At 35.0% G+C, this 20,906-nt stretch overlaps 2 protein-coding genes across 2 annotated transcripts; both read right to left on the bottom strand.

Moving 5' to 3' along the window:
- Positions 1–2,868: 2,868 nt before the first annotated feature.
- Positions 2,869–5,394, bottom strand: LOC121783603 (S-adenosyl-L-methionine:benzoic acid/salicylic acid carboxyl methyltransferase 3-like). The gene is made up of 3 exons (XM_042181728.1): positions 5,150–5,394; positions 4,393–4,806; positions 2,869–3,694 (listed from the first exon to the last, which is right to left on the bottom strand). Exons 1-3 carry the CDS (start codon positions 5,222–5,224, stop codon positions 3,098–3,100), a joined length of 1,086 nt encoding a protein of 361 aa, XP_042037662.1. The 5' UTR covers positions 5,225–5,394; the 3' UTR covers positions 2,869–3,097.
- A 4,875-nt stretch (positions 5,395–10,269) lies between these two features.
- On the bottom strand, positions 10,270–12,143 carry LOC121783570 (salicylate carboxymethyltransferase-like). The gene is made up of 3 exons (XM_042181683.1): positions 12,025–12,143; positions 11,440–11,853; positions 10,270–11,014 (listed from the first exon to the last, which is right to left on the bottom strand). The coding sequence occupies exons 1-3, from the start codon at positions 12,097–12,099 to the stop codon at positions 10,412–10,414; spliced, it is 1,092 nt and encodes a 363-aa protein (XP_042037617.1). The 5' UTR covers positions 12,100–12,143; the 3' UTR covers positions 10,270–10,411.
- Positions 12,144–20,906: the final 8,763 nt, after the last annotated feature.

Here is a 20,906-nt window from a genome sequence, read left to right as displayed (position 1 = left end):
TACAAGCTTAGCCCCTTTTGAGCTTTATGATAATGTGGATCATACTAAATTGATGCAAGCCTTGGTGCTGCCTCTCTTGGCTGTCATCTTGGCCTTGGTCGATGGGGGGAGAGGATATGTAGTTGCCTCTAAAAGGCCTTAGTGATGAGCTTATTCCTTGCTCATTCTTGTTCTTATTCTTTCTTGGGAGATTGATGATGTATTACATAGATTTGCATACTTACTATTTTGAAGAAGTCTCCCACCTTGCATTTTGTGAAGCCTACTTCTCACACCCCTTTTTGGTGTTTCACTTGTAGGTACATGGCTGTCCACACTTGGTGGAGTTTTGTGGGGCAACAATCGAGAGGGAAGGAGATGGTGAAGAAGAAAAAGAACACACTCTTGTATCTCCTTGGCTTCTATACTAATTTGGTTATCCTCTAGATTGTGTTGCCTCTTTCACATTTGTAAACATGTACTATTAGTATCTCCGTTATTCATGTAATTGTATCTTCAAATTGCTCTTCTAATGAAAGCATATCATTTACTTTTATTTTTGAACAATTTTCCGTGCACTTTGTTTTGTTTTAATATCAATACTTAATTTATTCCCAAGTCGAAAATTACAACGAAAATTCTACGCCTTCTAAACGAGAATTAATTAAGCTTATAAATCCGGTTTTTCTCGAAAGAAAGGAATGAAATTCTGGGGAGTCACATTTTATTACTACATAAAGTCAAATAATTTTTTAAAACTCATGCCGATTAAATATGAGATATTTAATCACGGACGGAGAGAGTAACAATTATCATTTTAATTTATTTTTAGGTATTAGATTTCAAATTTAGTCGGAATTCATGATTTTTGAGTGATTGCTACACAGTACACTAGGAAGTCCATTTAATTATCATCCACACTATTTAACAACAATATGGAGTAATAAATTAAGTGTATATACAAATATTCATTGTTGTAACGTCATCCATCTGCCATTATCATTAGGAGTCTGATTCACTTTTATTATAAATAAATGGTAAGTAGGTCATGCACTAATCCATTTAACTCATATTTTATTATAAAACTAATATATAAAACTGGATTTTACATTCCACTACATTTTTCCACCCACTTTACTTCATATTTCTTAAAATTTATGCCGAACGCAAATAGACTCCTAATAGCGAATGTAAAGAGTACTATTTTAATAAACTCAAAACATTGAACGGTATTTTTCATTAGTGTTGGATTTGAAATAGAAATTTTGTTTTAGAGGGTATGTCAAATTTTTAGAAAATCAATCTTGTATTCAAAATATATTTTCCTATTCTAAGTACATATACAAAACGTTTATCTAGAATTACGGAATTTGTTTCAAAATACCTTTTCCTAATTTTAATTTTATACATTAATCCTAAAATTATGACCTGTGAATCTAATTAACAACTCAACTACTATACCTACAAATTAGTATATTCATCAGAGAAATATGAAATATTTGTACGAAAATTCAAAATTGTAATTGATTTTCCTTATATTAAATGCTTATACTATATGAAACTTTTACATTTAATTTTTGACCTGTATATTCATATATGTCTCATAAATCACATATGCCTAGCACGACACCCATAGTCCCAAAAACATTCGATGAGACAAAGGCTCTCATCGGAGTGGTTGGTCCCATCAAAAGTTAGCTGAGACTTCATATTTGAGTGAAAAATAAAACAAATTGAGAAAAGAGGTCCATGATCTATTCAAAAGAATAATTGTAAATTTGGAAGCCTCAAGATATCAAATTCTTGTTATTCGAAAACCATCCACCGAAGAAGTTGAAATTGCCACACAAAGGAGGTGGGGAGTCGAATCCAGTTCAAAAAGATTGAAATAATTAACATAGATTATGGCTTAGGACTGATTGAGTTTGTTTCAATTCTACTTGGTTTAGTTGATTTTGTTGTAAATTTCATTAACATAAAAAGGCCAAAAGAAAATATGTTGGTCTATAACATTATTGAAACAAAACCAACAACTAGGAAGTAGTAGTATTTAAACAAACTCTAACAAGTCCTAAACGAAAAAATAATTAAATCTAAAATAAAAAATAATTCAAACTATATTAATGATTTCAATATTTGGAATGGTAACAAAATATTACGTAAAATTTCTTTAGGTGATGGTTTTCGAGCAGCATGAATTTGATATCTTGGGCTTCAACATTACAACCATTCTTTCGACCAAATTATGGATTTTTTTAAAATAGACATGAATACATGTGTAAAATATCAAATATGAAAAATTATAAAGGATGATTATACTAATTTTTTAGTTTAGTAATTTGAGTTCACAAGTAATAATTTTTGGATGGATGGATTTAAGGTATAGTAATTGAATCCTAAATTAGATTCATAAGGCATAATTTCTGATGAATTTAGGGTACAATAATTGATACCTAATTAGAAAAATAAAGCAAACTGACAATCTAGTTGTCCTTTGATGCTGAAATCAATAAGCCGATGTTGGTATATAAGCCAGTTATTTCGATATTTAAGTATTATGGTCCTAAAATCAAATTAAAACATCTTCAATTCAGTAATAACCAATAAATGATTCATGATTGCGCATGTAATTGAAGATGAAATGGGCGAGTAAAATCGGAGATGCAATGAATTTGGCAAACATAGAAATTACCTCAAAACATTAGAGAAGGTCAAGGGACAGAGTGCGTTTGCCATCTAACACATAAAATTTCTATATATTTTTATCTCTCTCTATATATAACCCATAGTTTACACTTACCACTGTTAATTAATACCATTAAGTGTTCCACATTAAAAGAGATAAATTTACTACAAAGTAAAAATATGAGACATTATTTCAACCTCGCAAATTTAATGTCTCACATTTGAGTTGAATTATTGTGATATAGTAGTACAAAATGCTTTCAATGTTTTATATTGATATAAAATTTTTAAACTTACGTACTACTTGAAAAAAAAACAATATTTTTTGTACTACTTTTTATAGAAATATGCAAATCCTCCATGTCACATGTTTTTATGCGTAATTGTTAAAGTAAAAGACCGGAAATTGTAGATGAAATAATGTAGCGACGAATCATCCTCTCCGGATCAAAGAAACAGTGACGTTGATGAACTTCATCTCTTCCTTGGACATGCAATCGGTGAGGCTTCTCTCGTACTTTCCGAATAACTCATCGATTATCGTCTCCCCAAAGTGCTCCACCAGCATCGGCTCCGCCACCGATCTCATGCATTTCGCCACATCCTTCCCGCCGCAGCTGCTGCCGCAGTCGGCCCATCTGATCTCCGAGGTGTCGAGGCGGCTGATGGCAAAAGAGCCCTCCTCCTCCACGCTCCTCCTCACCTCCGCCGGCGACGGCATGTATTGAGGGATGTTGAATGAATGGAGCTTCTCTTCATCGATGGCTCCCTCTGACACCATTTCCTTGAGAGAGAGAGCTAATAGTTCCCAAATATAGCAGCATTCCTTGCTCGCGGCGGCGTTGTCGCTCTTCCTCCCCAGAATAGTAAGCACCATTGCTCCACCTCCCACAACTTCCTCTGACCGGCATTTCAGGAATGTGTGGAAATCTACCCGGAATTGGGAGTAGTACACGTTTATCGCCGGCGCCGGGCTTTTGCTTCCGATGTATATCTCCTCCTTGTTCCATTTCTCCACCCCTTCAGGCACCTTCATGACCAAGTAAATTCATCGATTAATTATTTGTAGAAGTTTTAATAGAAAGATAAAATAATTAATATATTGAGTATTAGTGAATAATGGAGTAGATAAATAGGTGAGACAACTTATTTACTTTTATAGAGCTGGTCAAAATGAAAAAAATTGACTATTGATTGCCATTTTGTGAACAAAGGTAAATACATTACCTTTTATCACATACAATTATGCATATTCAAAAATAAGGGAGTGGTTCCATTGAGAAGAAAATGAGAACTTTGAAAACTGAAAATCATATTAGTTCGTTGATAGAATATACTCAAATCCTCACCTCATTATCCAACTTCACTGTTTGGCTTATTAAGTGCCCGTGATATTTTTTATAGTACTCCCACCGTTCCTTAAAATTTGGCACCATTTGATCCGGCACGAGTTTTAAGAAATGTAATAGAAAGTGGGTTGAAAAAGTTAGTGGAACGTGAGTTCTACTTTTATATATTAGTTTAAAATAAAATGTTAGTGAAAATGAGTTAGTGAAATGTGAGGTCTACTACCGAAAATGGTAAAAGTGAAAGGTGACAAATTTTTAGGGACGGACGAAAAAGGAAATGAGTGACAAATTTTCAGGGACGGAGAGAGTAATTTCCAACAATAAACTTTTTGAAAAAACATAGTAAAACAAAGTTTTGAAAGGGACTTAAGGAGTGTACCTTGGAGAGCCACATGAGGCTGTAAGAAGAGTGAACAAAATGGAGGCTGTTTGCTGCGAAAAGGCGGCCGTAAAATGAGCCAGGAACTCCGTAAACGAAACAAGGTGCCGATTTAGAACCCATTTGTTGGTCAAGCTGGGCTCTGAACTGCGGCAGCAAGGAGTGGAAAATGGAGTTGAAATCGTTCCCCGGGAGATCGTTCAAGAGTATCTGGAATTCCGGCAGCTGACGGCCGTGGCTCCGGCTCAACTGATGAACAGTGGTGATGAGCTCCGCTGCCACCGCCAAAGTGTTCGGCCCGGACGAACAGCCCAGCTCTGCTATGCAGAAACGGTTTGAGATCCCGTCCACGCTGCGGTAAACTTGCGTTATTGCTTCCTCTGTTATAGGCTTGGTCATCGAAATCACTTTTCTCTGTCAAAAAAAAAGAAAAGAAAAATTGGTGGTCCTTCAATTTTCAATATATGCATGGATCCTGTAGTACTATTACTATACTGCATGCTCCAACCAACTATCTCTGTCCACGAAAAATAAATCTTGTTTTTTCATACCGCCCACCAAAATTATATGTACTCATATTTGAGTTTTATTTTCCACTAATAAGTAATACTATTTCGATCATTTTTTTCTCTCTAATTCCCTTTTACTTTATATATTTTGCATTAAAACACGTGTCAACTATTACAAGACTATTTTTCGGGGACGGAGATAGTGTTACACAAATGACCCTCCAAAAAAGCAAATTAATTATGTATACCTGAACTAGAGAGTTGTTGGCATAACTAGTTTCTCCGAGACCTCCATTCATGCGAAGTACTTGAACTACTTCCATATTACCAATCTCTCTCTATATATCTATATATGTGTGTGTTTAGTTGTTGTATGTGAGTAAAGAGGGAGGGGTGATATGGCCTATATATAGAAGATGGGATCTGCCAGTTCTAGTCGAGGAAGAGTGGCTGAAATTAAATTAAATACACAAAATGATCCTACCTATATGTTTTAACTTAGGTTTGAGGATCACTATTAACTTGCCTCAATTTAATAATCCTAGTTGGCGATATTTAAAAACATAGATTCTAATTTGGCTTTGACTTTAAGGACTAGTTACGCATGCCTAAGTTTAATGATCCTAGTTGGTGATATTAATGATCTAAAATATGTTTTGGTAGAAGTTATACCTTTTGAAGTTTGAGTTCGGAATTATTGAGATAATAATTTTTATATACTAGCATTTGCATTTCCACACAAAGGATTCTAGTATTGATAGATCATACTAGTTGGATTATTGTCGGGTTATCTTGATAACAATCCAATCCGTTAAGGTCACTCGAACACGACCCGGTTAAGGAAATATTCAACTCACACACAAACTCGACCTGCTATATCTGAAATCCAAATACGACATGCACACGACACAAATCTATTAGCAACACGATGCTATTCTGTTTGACATGACATATAACAACATCATAACGACATGTACCTGACACAACAACCACACAATAACGACAAAAAAATCCACACAATAACGACACGGAACAATTCAGGTGTGTTATGAATGAGATATTACCTTATGACAGTGTGGTAGTTGAGTTTGTGGTGGTAAAAAAGGCGAGAAATGGAATGAATGTAACATATGAAAATCAGAAAATAATAACCTTATTTTAACTCTGGTAAAATAGTAGTCGTATATGCATGTGTAATAAACGTAAAGGTGTGCATGGAAGTATTTTTTTGTGCATCCAAATATGTAATGATATAGAATTAACTTATATAATAAAATTTGTTAAATGCTTCTATATTTATATAAGTGTATACACGTGTATTTGCATGGAAAAGGTTAGTCACCCAATTTTATATGTAGGTTTTATAATATACCTATACGTGTACATCACATAAAAACGTGCACACAATATTGGCTATTTCATGTAAATCATGTAAAATGTATCACAGCCAATAAGTCGGTTAAATAAATATATTGTATAGAATTATGTCTCATATGTTGCAAGAGGAAGGAGAGGGAAAAAAAAGGAAAAGAACGAGAATTGTAGAAAAAGAAATTTTTAGGAATTAGGCTCAAGAGGAAAAAGGTGAGGATCGACAGTTACATATGGAAAACAGTGCAGTTAGATTATCTTTCGTATCAAGGGGTATAAATAATACTTTTAGTTGTATATGTATTATATTGATGATTGCAATATGTTGGGGTGAATATTTTGATTACATGGTGAAAGTACAATATGGAAATATGATTGGTGAAAGTATGATATGGAAATATGATTGAATAAGGGATATATTTATATATTTGATAGCATATAATGTGGGTATGTAGTGGATAGAATTGATGTGTTTTAAATACGTACATGAATCATATGATATGGAAATATGATTGAATAAGGGATATATTTATATATTTGATAGCATATAATAAGGGTATGTAGTGGATAGAATTGATGTGTTTTAAATACGTACATGAATCATGTGATTTAAAAGATTTGTGATAGTCTTGCTCTGGATCTGAAATTATAGAGGGACCTTCGAGTCTAATTATAGAGGGACCTATGAGTCCAATTACAGAAGGACCTGTGGATCATAGAGGAATCCCGGGCAGATACCAGACTTGATTTGTCACAGAATAATAAATTGATCAGAGAGGCATATTCATATGGATATGAAATTGTTTATGATACTTAATGTTTATGGTTACATGTGCTGATATAGAATTTTTGCAATCATAGTATTGGAGGGTGATGTAATTAATATGTGATTTTTTTACTTAAATTTGTATATGTCGGAGGGGTTCGGGTGTGACACAGAGATTGGTATTTCTAGATTACATTTCATAATATTTTTTAATGAAATTATTTGTACTCCTTCCGTCCCACAATAAGAGTCATGTTTTACCATTTCGGTCCGTCACACAATAAGAGTCATATTTCACTTTTACCTTAAATGGTAAGTACGCCCTACATTTCACCAACTTAATCTACTCATATTTTGTTATAAAACTAATATATATAAGTGAGATCCATATTCCACTAACTTATTCAACTCACTTTTTTTTACATTTGGAGTCCTGTTCCGGAACGGAGGGAGTATATAAATTATCTTTACTTGACATATGACTATCATTTTCTCCATACCTTAAGAAAAGTTACCCGAAAGCAAGAGGTAATTTGCCAAGGAAAGTTGATACGAGCGCATCTTTAGGAATATCCTTCGTATTAATTTAGTATTGATGTACCTTATTTTTCTATCGTTTATCGATTCACTGTATCATTATGCTTAGTATTATTAGATTTAATTTACTATATTTTGTAAGATATTAGTGTATCCTCACATTTTATAAATATGTGGTAGATAGAGGATATTCTCGAAGTGCTCTCATCAAAGTGCAACTACAAATATCTAAAAGGGTTATCCCAATCGGGTAAGCAATTGGCCTCTGTCACAAAAAAGTTGTAGAAATCGAGGTATATTAAATGATATAGGAGCAGAGTGGGGACGATGTTAAATGATGAATCATTTTCCAACATAAACATATAGGTGATGTTGAAGTCAAATTAAAATTAACAATCTAGTGGGCCTTTGATGTTGAAACCAATAAGTTAATTATATCGATATTTAAGTATGATGGTCCAAATATTGAAAAACATCTTCAGTTCAGAGCCAATAAATGATTGAGCATGTATATTTAAGTATGATGGTCCAAATATTGAAAAACATCTTCAGTTCAGAGCCAATAAATGATTGAGCATGTAACTGAAGATAAATTGGGCGAGTAAAATCGGAGATGCAATCAATTTAGCAAACGTAGAAATTGCCTCATAACATTAGACTTGAGTATATCAAGGGTCAGAGTGCTTTTGCCGGCTACTCCATCCGTCCCTGAATTTGACACGAGTTTTAATATAAAATTGGTAAAGTAAGAGGAAGATAAAAGACAAAAAGTAATTAAAGTATTGTTAGTGGAAAATAGGTCTTACCTCATTAGAGAGAAAAGACTTTCCAGAAATGAGAAATGCATATTCTTGTGGCACAGGCTAAAAATGAAAAAAAATGCATATTCCTATGGGACAGATGAAATAATACATAAAAAATCAACAAATGAAAAATGAGCTTGATGTAGAATAAGTAGGGATGACAAATCATGTGAGTTGGATTGTTATTGGGTCAACCCTGGTAATTATCCCCTAATAAGGCCTAAACCGAATACAAACCCTACCTATTACCTTGAGACTCAAACGCGACCCGCACCCGACATGAATCCAATTAACAACACGATATAATATGGGTTTACACGAATTCATGGGCGGACGCAGAAATATTTATCAATAAGGGCTGAAATTTCTAATTTTTTTAAAGTATATTTTTTTATTAATTTAGTAGGGGCTTTTACACGATAATTTATAGTCCTAAACTTGAATATTTTTTAAAAAGTTAATAGAAAACGGTTTAAAAAATAATATCAATGAGGGCTTAAGCACCTCCCCCTTCTCACTTGGGTCGGCCCATGGACACGATACGATAACGACCTGAATCTGAAATTACACGATTGAAACCTGATATCACACTATTAAACCCAATTTACACGATAAAAATCTGTTTAACACAAGTTAAACCTGATTTACAAGAAAATAAAAAATCAAAACAAAGCATATTTTTTAAAAAAATAATGAAAATAATAATATTAATTTTAATGGGTTTCCAATATGAACTCAACTGAAAATTATCGTGTTCTTAACAGATCAACCCGATAAGGACACGAATCTAATAGGACTTGACCCAAATTCATTAATTTTGCACGGATCATGTCGGATTATCATGTCGTATAAAAAATTATCAACCCTAAGAATAAGAGGGAGTGTTACTGATGGTTATAATTTCGCACCCTAAACCCTAGATCTGGATCCCCCGTGCCGACGTCGACGAGGAATTAAAAAAAAGAGTTAGATCTGGATTCTGTCTAAAGTGTCAAGAAGCTGATCTTGGTCGCACCAATTTTTTTAATTTTTTTTTTAAATGGAACCTTTCTTTATGACTATATTTAATTAACAAAGACTGAGGGGGAGACAATTTGAGAGTAGCTAAGCTCAATTTTGAAATAAATGAGTGATAGTATGATATAGAAGAAGAGGGGATAAGTTAACAGAGTTAGTGCTCTAAAAAACAATGGGTTACACGTTGGACTAGGCCTACTTCCTACTTCCAATATATGGAAAATATGAAAGCCCACTATCTACCAATATAAAACTAAAAATTGTGAATTTTAATGAATTTTCCTTGCAACATTCTCTCTGCTGCTGCATTTTATTTTTTATGCTATGAATTTTCCATGCAACGTTAACTTAGCTGCATTTTATATTTATTTTTTATCTTGAATGAACTTTAAAATTAGTTAATGAAAAATGCATTTTGGATATTTACATCATTGAATTAGGAAAAATATCACCATAAAATACATGGAAAATGAAAATATAAAAACATACCAGTATTTTCAATATTGTCCCTCGGCCCCAAAAAAAGACAAAAAATACTTTGTTTCCCTTCATTTGATTCTCATCAGTTTCTCCTATTTAATAAAGTACTACATACCAACAATATATAACTTTTTAGACATCATTTTTAGTTATTTTATAATTTCTCTCTTATTTGCATTCACAGATGAAAGGTTGATGATGAAGCCTTAGTTTATATATGACCGTTGGAAGATTGAGAGATATATGGAACGTGGATCTGATGAAAGAAACTCACTTAGAGAAAAACATTTAATCTTTTATTTATGACATAAAGGGAAGACAATTAACACGATTAATTAATTATTAATATCATTAAGTATACGATATCATATGCAATAAATTTACTATTGAAAGCTTCTTAAAAGGTGGCTTTAATTTTATATATTACACCTTTCACACTACATAACAACCACATTAATATTAAAATCACCAACAAACAGAGTGATCACGAGATTACATAATCAATATGCAGAGAAACGATGGAGGAATGATCGTCATTATCCTCTCCGGATAAGAGAAACAGTGACATTGACGAACTTAGTCTCTTCTTTGGACATTCGATCGGTGAGGATTCTCTGATACTTAACGAACAACTCATCGATTATCGACTCCCCAAAGTGCTCCACCAGCAACGGCTCCGCCACCGATCTCATGCATTTCGCCACATCGTACGATTCGTAGCCGCTGTCGCCGCAGCCGCAATCGGCCCATCTGATCTCCGTGGCCTCGAGGCGGCTGATGGCGAAGGAGGCCTCTTCCTCCACGCTCCTCTTCACCTCAGCCGGGGAAGGAGTGTATTGAGGGATGTTGAATGAGTGGAGCTTCTCTTCATCGATGGCTCCCTCTGACACCATTTCCTTGAGAGAGAGAGCTAAGAGTTCCCAAATATAGCAGCATTCCTTGCTCGCGGCGTTATCGCTCTTCCGCCCAAGAATAGTAAGCACCATTGCTCCGCCTCCCACAACTTCCTCTGACCGGCATTTCAAGAAAGTGTGGAAATCTTGCCGGAATTGGTTGTAGTACGCGTTTATCGCCGGCGCTGGGCTTCTGCTTCCGATGTATATTTCCTCCTTGTTCCATTTCTCCACCCCTTCAGGCACCTTCATGACCAAGTAAATTCATCGATTAATTATGGAGTACAAGTTTTAATGTAAAATTAGCCAAACAATAGTATCAGTTTGCTGACACAGTAATATCAATTGACAATATAAAACATATCAGTTACTCATATTGAGTTAGAAACTGACATTCATGATTAACCAACTAATATTGTGTAAGAAATTAATATGTTTTGAGATGCCAAATGATATTAATAAATATCCAAACTAAGTAATATACTCCATATGGTTTGGTATTCTAATTGAGAAGAGTTATAAAATGAACCATCTCCTGAAAACGAATATACTCCTCATGTTTGTCTTTTAAAGACCGGCTTGATAAGAACCCACAATATTTTTTGATAATTTCCAATAATATTTTTGAAAAAACATAAAAAGGGTTTTGAAAGGGACTTGACAGGGTTTACCTCGGAGAGCCACATGAGGCTGTAAGAAGAGTGCACAAAATGGAGGCTGTTCGCGGCAAAAAGGCGACCGTAAAATGAGCCAGGAACTCCGTAGACGAAACAAGGAGCCGATTTAGATCCCATTTGTTGGCTGAGCTCAGCCCGGAACTGCGGCAGCAAGGAGTGGAAGATGGAGTTGAAATCATTCCCCGGGAGATCGTTCAACAGTATCTGAAATTCCGGCAGCTGACGGCCGTGGCTCCGGCTCAACTGGTGAACAATGCTGAGGAGCTCCGCCGCCACCGCCAAAGTGTTCGGCCCGGACGAACAGCCCAGCTCCGCTATGCAGAAGCGGTTCGCTATCGCGTCGACACTGCGGTAAACTTGCGTGATTGCCTCTTCCGTTATCGGCTTCGTCATCGAAATCACCTTTCTCTGTTAAAAAAGAAAATTGAATGGTCCTTAAAATTTCAACATATGCACCGGGTCCTATAGTACTAATATGGACAGTTTAGTAGAAAAAATAAATAAACAGAACATAATAAAAACACGCATTTTAGGTCATATAATTTCAAAATAGATGAATTATTCACCGTATCAAAATACCTGAACTAGAGAGTTGGTGGCATAGCTGGTATCTCCAAGACCTCCATTCATGCGAAGTACTTGAACTACTTCCATTTTACAAATCTCTCTAGCTAGATATCTATTTGTGTGTGTGTGTTTAGTTGTATTAAGTGAGTAAAGAGGAAGGGGTGATATAGCCTATTTATAGAAGGTGGTGTGGTAGTTCTACTCGAGGAAGGGGTGTGGAACCATACGTACAAATACAATATGTTTGAATGGTCCTACTTGTTGATATTATTTTACACAGACAAAATTATTCAATGTTCTAATTTATGTTTGGGGATGGATCATCAGTATTAAATATGCCTCAATACTACTTGGTGATATTTAATACACATATTCTAATTTGACTCTGAGAATCAGTATTAGTACACATGCCTCAATATTAGTAGTAATTTATAAGAGGGGGGGTATAAATTAGTTTAGGTGGAAGCTATATCTTCTCAATTTTGATTTGGAAATTTTGAAATAATAACTTTATATGTATTGGTGTGAAATAGCATTTTCACCTAATGATTCTACGATGGATAATGATACTATTAAGGTCAAACTCGAACACGATATGTTAAGGAAACTAATAATCTGAACTCGAATATGTCCTACTACATGCAATACGAATTCGTTAGCGGTTGATTCCTATTAAGACTAACATGACATGATAATAATACGATAACGACACGGACTGATTCAACAATTTTGTTGTGCGGTGACCATGTGGTGGTGGAGTTCATGGTATGGCAACGAATGAAAGGAATGGAACATAAGAAAGAGTGTGAAAATAAGGAATTAAAATCAGGATATTCATTACAAACCAGTTAACTGAATCCGATCCGAATCAAACCTGAAAAATTATCATGTCGTTATAGAAACGACCCGCTAAGGTATGAACATCATAACTGACCCGTTAATTTCGTTTATTCTGATTGTATTAAAAATTATCCGTAAACATTCGACGATTACATGAATGAAAAAAGATATATTTTTAGATTCATTTTACGTGTGGCCACTGGTTTCCAATGTGTTTCACTTATTATAAATCCAACAATATATCTCGGTTCCAAATAGTATAACTATCTATCGCTGTCATAGTGTACAATTAGACCCTCAATTTGACAGCGCTAGAACTTAACCCAATTACCATATGTAACAATTGACATATCAATTATTAATGAAATTGTCTTTTTTGAATAATAAGGCTTACTCCCTCTGATTCCTAAAATAAGAATTTTGGAAACGACATAAGTTTTAATGCAAAATTGGTAAGCAAAAGAGATGAAGGAAAAAAATAGGTAAAATAAGAAGGAGAAATAGAAAAAGAAGTGGAATGAGTGTTGTGGACTGTGGGGTCCATTTTCTAAAAAGGAGAGTTTCTATTTTTATGAAACAGGCTAAAAAAAGAATTTTTATTTTTTTTTAAAGGGAACTAGTATTACTTAATTCTATACCCTCTTCGTCATATGTAACAATTGGCATATTAATTATACTAATGAAATTGTTCTTTTTAAAAAAATAAGACTTACTATTACTTAATATTATACTCCCTTTGTCATAGGCTAAATAAGACTGTATTCTTCTTGGAGCGTTCTAAGCTAAGTGAGACATTTACTTTTTTGGCAATAAATCAACTCTTATTTCTCATACTTTATTTATTCTTTTACTCTAATTTATTCTTTTTTTATTCTCTCATTCTACTTTTTCTTTCTTCTATCTCATAATTTAACTCATTACACACTAACTTCTTAAACTTTTTGTCCCATAATATAAATGGCTCACTTTTTGACAATCATAGATGATACTGTACATAGATGGATGATTCAAACTAAATAAGGGGTAAAGAAGAAAAAAAAAGGTACATCGTTGTCTTAGTGTTTCATTTAATTAAAATATTAATCGAATGTCAATATTAAGAAATTCATATTTAAAAATTAAGTGGATATAAAATAAAGTATATGAGCGAATAAATTTTATATAAAAAAATAGAGTAAGTAGCTTGAAATAATAAAAAATGAAATACGATACAAGTAACTTGAGATAGAGGGGTATAAGATACTAATAAATAAAAAATGTAACGTTGAAAGGAGAGGCTTCTCGTCATCTGCTTATGCGTCATCCGACTAACATCATCATCCTTTATTATATTTCTGAATTCAAGCTAAAATCCATGGAAAATGATATAATAGAATTCATTTAATGTCAGGATCAAGCTTGGATTATTTCTTTCCTTGAGTGGGGTGGGGGGTGGGTAATAATGTGGGCAGTTTAAAGTTTAAACCACACATCTCTATTAGTACAATAAATTGTGCCGTTTGGTACATTTTAATTTCTTTTGAACCACAAGTCTCCCTACCATACAATAAGTTGTATTGCTTGGCATACTTAAATGGAAATTTAATTTCGTTGTCGAATATATATTAGATCAGATGTAGAGAAGAGTACGTAGAGAAGACTCATCTTTATATAATTCTTTTTACTCATCTTTATATAATTCTTTTTCTTACTTTATTCTTTCTATGTTTTAATTATTTATTGTATCATTTTTATATAACGAGCACTGCATATGAAACGACTCAATTACCATGGACCGGAGGAAGTACGTTTTATGACAAACAATTTTTGATACAACGCGATGAAACAACATGAACACGCACAATCTCTACTACTACCATATTGTTGCCAGGTAAAATCTCATTCACAAGACGCTTGAATAGTTTCTTGTCGTTATCTTGTGATTGTTGTGTCGGGTTCATCGCTATCATATATATCAGGTTCACATTGTTATCGTGATGTTATCATGTTATGTCAACACGAATAGAATCATGTCGCTAACGAGTATGTGTCGTGTATTAATTGTGCTGGGATATGAATATAGTGTTGGAAACATGTGGAAAATGTGGGAGACCTTTGATGTGGCCAAGACCTATGGCCTTTCATCTTAGGTAACCCCCAAATACATAAAGAGATAACTTGATTGCAAGGCTTTTCAAGTGCTTTCTCTAGCCTATAAATAGGCTTGATCTTAGAGTGGAATTACACACCAACAAATCATTCTCTCTTCTCTCTAGCTCAAGCATTCTAGTGCGCACATTAGGAGCATTGCATTGCTCGGTTCTCGCCTCCAATTCAAGTTCGCCGGTGCCTACGAGTTTGAGGTGCTTCAACTCGGTAGGAGGAAAGTCGTTTCATCTTTGGGGACGTTGCGCCAATCCGCGAGCACTAGCCGGGGCGTATCTCGTCTTGCGGAGAGAGGGATACCTCGACTCGACTTGAAGAAAACCATAGTTTGCATCTTGTTCCTTTTATTGTATTTACTTTGTTTTATTTACCTTCTAGTTTTTGGTTCTTTTGTAATAGCAAGAGTTTGCCCGTGTAAAAGGCTACAATATTTCTAACAATCGCAATACGAGATATTGTACTCTTGCTGAAATCATGTCGACCGAAGCTGGAATGAAGAAACGAACAGTCGCAATGTTCATGGGCTACGGAATGGTTAATTCCTTGAGATCCATTCTCTTGAGAATTGTGTTTATCGTTTGTCATTTGACAAGCGAGACCAATTTAGATTCGGTAGTAGTAATTGGGATGCATGGGTTGATGAATATATCAATGCACATTTGGTTCAATATAATTGTGTACTTATTGTTGGAAACAATACTGTGCAAATTATTTGAACGTGTTGTTATAAACAACAAAGATCACGAGGTGATTGCAATGATCTCCGACGTGGACCATGGTAATAATCCAAATGAATGGTTTGTTGATACTGGTGCCACATGTCATGTGTGCTCCGAGAGAAGCGTTTTTTCTACTTACAATCTGTTGGAGGTAGAAAAGTACGTATGGGAAACCAAGCCTCTTCTAAGGTGGTTGGTGTGGGTAATGTGTTCTTAAAATTAGGATCAGGAAAGGTTCTTACCCTTAAGGATGTGCTGCATGTCCCAGACATCCAAAATAATTTGGTGTCAGACTCACTTCTAGTAAATCATGGATTTTCACTAGAATTTGAGTGTGAAAAGGTTATATTGACCAAGTATGAAAAGTTCATAGGTGAAGGTCACCTAGTGAATGGGCTTTTTGAGCTGAATGTTATGGTCATTTGCCGTGAAAAATGAATAAGCAATAAGGAAGATGACACATCCTCTTATTTGATTAAAAGCTCTGAGTTATGGCATAATAGATTGGGACATGTAAATCTAAATGCTATAAAAAGATTAGTGAATCTTGATTTACTAAAAGTTCACGAGTTTAACTCACAAAAGAAATGTGAAGTCTGTGTTGAAGCAAAAATGACCAAGCTACCGTTTCGCTCGGTAGAACAGAGCACAAAACCTCTATAATTAATTCATACATACGTGATTTAAAATTTGTGCAAACTAGAGGTGGTAAAAAGTACTTCATCACATTTATAGATGATTGCACAAGGTATTGTTACTTTTACTTATTAAGAAGTAAAGATGATGCAATTGAAGAGTTTAAAGACTTCAAAAATGAAGCCGAAAATCAACTTAATTGTCGAATTAAGTGTGTTTGAAGTGATAGAGGTGGTGAGTATGTAGCTCCGTTTGCATAATTATGTCATGCAAGGGGTATAATTCACCAAACAACGGCTCCATATTCTCCCCAGTCAAATGGAGTTGCTGAACGAAAAAATCGAACACTTAAAGAGATGATGAATGCTCTGTTGATTAATTATGGTTTATCCCAAAACATGTGGGGGAGGCTGTGTTAACAGCGAATCATATCCTGAACAAAATTCTACTAAAAAATTGGGATGTGACTCCTTATGAGTTGTGGAAAGGCAAGAAATCTTTGTATTCATACCTCAAAGTGTGGGGGTGCTTAGCGAAGGTAGAAGTGCCTCCTCCGAAATAAGTTGCAATAGGCCCTAAAACGGTCGATTGCATCTTTATTGGCCATGCACTTAATAGTAGTGCATATCGTTTCCTAGTCCATAGATCAGCTGTGCCTGGCGTGGCTGAAGGAACAACAATTGAGTCAAGAAATGCTATATTCTTTGAGAATGTGTACCCTTGCAAGAAGCAGGAGGATTGTTCTAGTGAAAGAATGATGGATGAATCCACTAGTTCTAATCCTCCAAAAAGGACGAGGTCAAGTCCTGAGGATATAGAACCAAGACGTGGTAAAAGAGTTAAAATTGCTAAGACTTTTGGTCCAGACTTCATAACCAAAGTCATTGGCGGAAGCTTTGTCTGGCCCAGACGCAGCGTGGTGGCAAGAAGCTATCAACAGTGAAATTGAATCCATCATGAGAAATAACACTCGGGTGTTAGTAGACTTGCCCGAAGGCTGTAAGGCTTTAGGGTGCAAGTGGATTCTGAAAAGGAAATATAAGCTCGATGTTACTATAGATAAGTACAAAGCTCGCCAAGTTGTCTAAGGCTTTAAGCAGAAAGACAGGTATAACTTTTTTATACCTATTCACATGTTACGAGAAACACTTCCATTTGGGTGCTTCTTGCGATTGCTGCTTTGCACAATCTTGAGATTCACCAAATGGATGTGAAAACTGCGTTTCTGAATGGTGATCTGAAAGAAGAAATATATATGGAACAACCCGAAGGGTTTGTTGTGCCTGGACAAGAGCGTAAACTATGCAAACTGGTAAAGTCATTATATGGGTTAAAGCAAGCACCGTTACAATGGCTTTTGAAATTTGACAACGTGATGTTCGCAAATGGATTCACTATTAATGAATGTGATAAGTGTGTTTACATTAAGAACACAGATAACGGATTTGTTATTGTGTGTCTGTATGTTGATGATATGTTGATAATGGGCAACAATGGTGCCATTATTAATGAGATAAAAACATGTTGAACAGAAATTTCGATATGAAAGATATGGGTCTAGCTGATGTGATTCTCGGAATCAAAATATTGAGGACTAATGAGGGAACTGTCTTAACGCAATCTCATTATGTTGATAAAATGCTTAAGAAATTCAACTCGTTTGATTGTAAGCCAGCAAAGACTCCTTTGGTGCTCAATGTCCATCTGAGCAAGAATATGAGTGATTCTGTTGCTCAAGAAGAGTATGCAAAGGTCATTGGAAGTTTGATGTTTATCACAAACTGTACTCGACCTGATCTGGTTTGTCCTGTAAACAAGTTGAGCCGATTTACGAGCAATCCTAGCAAGGAACATTGGAAAGCTCTGTGTAGAGTTTTGAGATACTTGAAGTATACTATTAACTTTGGGCTGCATTACACAAGATATCCCCAAGTACTTGAAGGGTACTATGATACAAATTGGATCTTTGATTCAAAAGACTCATTTTCGACAAGTGGGTATGTGTTCACTGTGGGGGACGGTGTTGTCTCGTGGAAATCAACGAAACAGGCGTGTATTGCTCGTTCCACCATGGAATCTGAGTTTATCGCATTGGATAAAGCAGGGGAAGAAGCCGAGTGGCTCAGAAATTTCCTAGCATGTATTCCATGTTGGAAGAAGCCAGTGCCCGCAGTATTGATACACTGTGATAGCAAACCAACTATAGGTAGAGCACAAAGTGGCTTTTATAATGGTAAGTCTCGACATATTCATCGGCGACATAATACCGTCAGGCAATTGATCACAAGTGGTGTTATCACAGTTGACTATGTAAGGTCAGTGGATAACTTAGCGGATCCGTTAACAAAAGGTTTAAACCATGATCAAATGCATAAATTGCTAAAAGGAATGAGACTGAAAATCATATATTAAAAGATGAGTATAGTGGTAACCCAACCATACGATTGGAGATCCCATGAGATTGCTTCAATGGGAAAACGAAGCTATACAAATCTAGCTATAACACTCAGAAGAATTTAATCTTCGTCCATTCTTTAGAAAGCATTGAGTGTTGTAACCTGCACGTGGTAAGAGGTTAAGTCTTTTGACTTTTAATGGTTCTTGAAATCTCAAGGAGATGCAGTATGGTTGGATACTCATGAAAGAATCACCTATGTAAGTGAGAAGTGAGGTCGCTTTGTGTGTGTGAGTCACTTATGAATTCCAAAGAGGTGTTCCACGGCCGAAACGGACACAAACGTGAGAACTGATGGAGTTGAGACAATATTGTGTTGATGCTATTGACTAGGCATACACCAAGGAGGAATAGTTCAAGACATCGCGTCCACTAGCCCGCCTGTATGTCCGATAGTGTTGACTATGGAAGGTTCAAAATCACAAGTTACCTCTCCAAATGCAGTATCGTTTCTCGAGAACTGACCAAAAGAGTCTGCATACATGCATACATGTCGTGTGTTGGTTTGAGCTTGCAGCGCTCTAACCAATGTGGGGGATTGTTGGAAACATGTGGAAAATGTGGGAGACCTTTGATGTGGCCAAGACCTATGGCCTTTCATCTTAGGTAACCCCCAAATACATAAAGAGATAACTTGATTGCAAGGCCTTTCAAGTGTTTCCTCTAGCCTATAAATAGGCTTGATCTTAGAGTGGAATTACACACCAACAAATCATTCTCTCTTCTCTCTAGCTCAAGCATTCTAGTGTGCACATTAGGAGCATTGCAATGCTCAGTTTTCGCCTCCAATTCAAGTTCGCCGGTGCCTACGAGTTTGAGGTGCTTCAACTCGGTAGGAGGAAAGTCGTTTCATCTTTGGGGGCATTGCGCCAATCCGTGAGCACTAGCCGGGGCGTATCTCGTTTTGCGGAGAGAGGGATACCTCGACTCGACTTGAAGAAAACCATAGTTTGCATCTTGTTCCTTTAATTGAATTTACTTTTTTTTGTTTACTTTCTAGTTTTTGGTTCTTTTGTAATAGCAAGAGCTTGCCCGTGTAAAAGGTTACAATATTTCCAACATATAGCAAGTCTAATTTGTGTTCGGATTGATAGTTTCCTTAATAGGATGTGGTTTGTGTTTAGCTTTAACGGTGTTCTCGAGTCTACCTGTAATAATTCAACTTGCACAATTTATCAATCATTGTGTATTCTCCGTCAATATTATACCTTGTATACCAATATGATTAATTATACTCCTTCCTTATTCAAAATATAAAAACATTTGAAACGGCAATGATTTTAATGCACAATTAATAAAGTAAATGAGAAGAATTGGTAAAGTAAGAGAGAGAAAAAGAAAAATGAGTAAAGTAAGAGAGGAAGAGAAAAATTAGTGAAAGTAGAGTTAATGGATTGTGGGGTTCATGTCCTAAAATAGAAAGATTCTAAAGTTTCTATTTTTAAGGAACGACCAAAAATGGAAATAGAATTTTTTTCTTTTTTGGTCCGTCCCCTAAAAATAGAAACTTTCCTTTTCAGAAATTTTTTTCTCTCTAATGAGGTGACCTATTTTTCTCTAACCCATATTTCTTTATATATTACTCTTATTTTACCAATTTTATATTAAAACTCTTACCATTTTAAAAGTTTCTATTTTTAGGAAAATATTTCATATTCATTTATTTTGATAGATAGATTTTCAAGGGATGTTAGAATATTTAAATATTTCTTGCTCTTCATATTAATATTATCACTTGTACACGTGATAATCAACGGGAATTTACATCACCATTAATTTATAGGATTGATTAATCAGGCAAACCCATCTTTAATTTAATCGAGTGTTAATAACGTGGGTCAATATTATACTAGTATATAAAATATTTTCTGTCACAATTAAATACAACAACTATGATTTTAACCTCTTGGAAATGTATAAAATTTTATGTTGACAAGTGATAAACTCTATCTCAATCAGATAGCTAGCTGCAACACATATGGTCTTTGTGGCCCCGATTTAAATTTATAAAACCAATTATAAAAATTTGATACGATAGTTTAACAAAACCATCCCAATATAATATATATGACGTGTGCCGGTTCAAAAAAAAGTACTAA

The sequence above is a fragment of the Salvia splendens genome, chromosome 21, assembly GCF_004379255.2.
Source record: "Salvia splendens isolate huo1 chromosome 21, SspV2, whole genome shotgun sequence".
NCBI lineage: Eukaryota > Viridiplantae > Streptophyta > Magnoliopsida > Lamiales > Lamiaceae > Salvia > Salvia splendens.
The sequence above is the reverse complement of the archived record's forward strand: the minus strand, read 5'-3'. Positions and strand labels throughout refer to the sequence as shown.

Bases quoted from the DNA above. Each gene is read 5' to 3' on its own strand.
- LOC121783603 (XM_042181728.1), bottom strand. From the start codon at position 5,224: ATGGAAGTAGTTCAAGTACTTCGCATGAATGGAGGTCTCGGAGAAACT. The intron at 4,807-5,149 runs GTATACATAATT...TTTTTTTGACAG, and splicing joins CCAACAACTCTCTAGTTCAG to AGAAAAGTGATTTCGATGAC. The intron at 3,695-4,392 runs GTACACTCCTTA...TTGGTCATGAAG, and splicing joins GCCTCATGTGGCTCTCCAAG to GTGCCTGAAGGGGTGGAGAA.
- LOC121783570 (XM_042181683.1), bottom strand. From the start codon at position 12,099: ATGGAAGTAGTTCAAGTACTTCGCATGAATGGAGGTCTTGGAGATACC. The intron at 11,854-12,024 runs GTATTTTGATAC...CTTTTTTAACAG, and splicing joins CCACCAACTCTCTAGTTCAG to AGAAAGGTGATTTCGATGAC. The intron at 11,015-11,439 runs GTAAACCCTGTC...TTGGTCATGAAG, and splicing joins GCCTCATGTGGCTCTCCGAG to GTGCCTGAAGGGGTGGAGAA.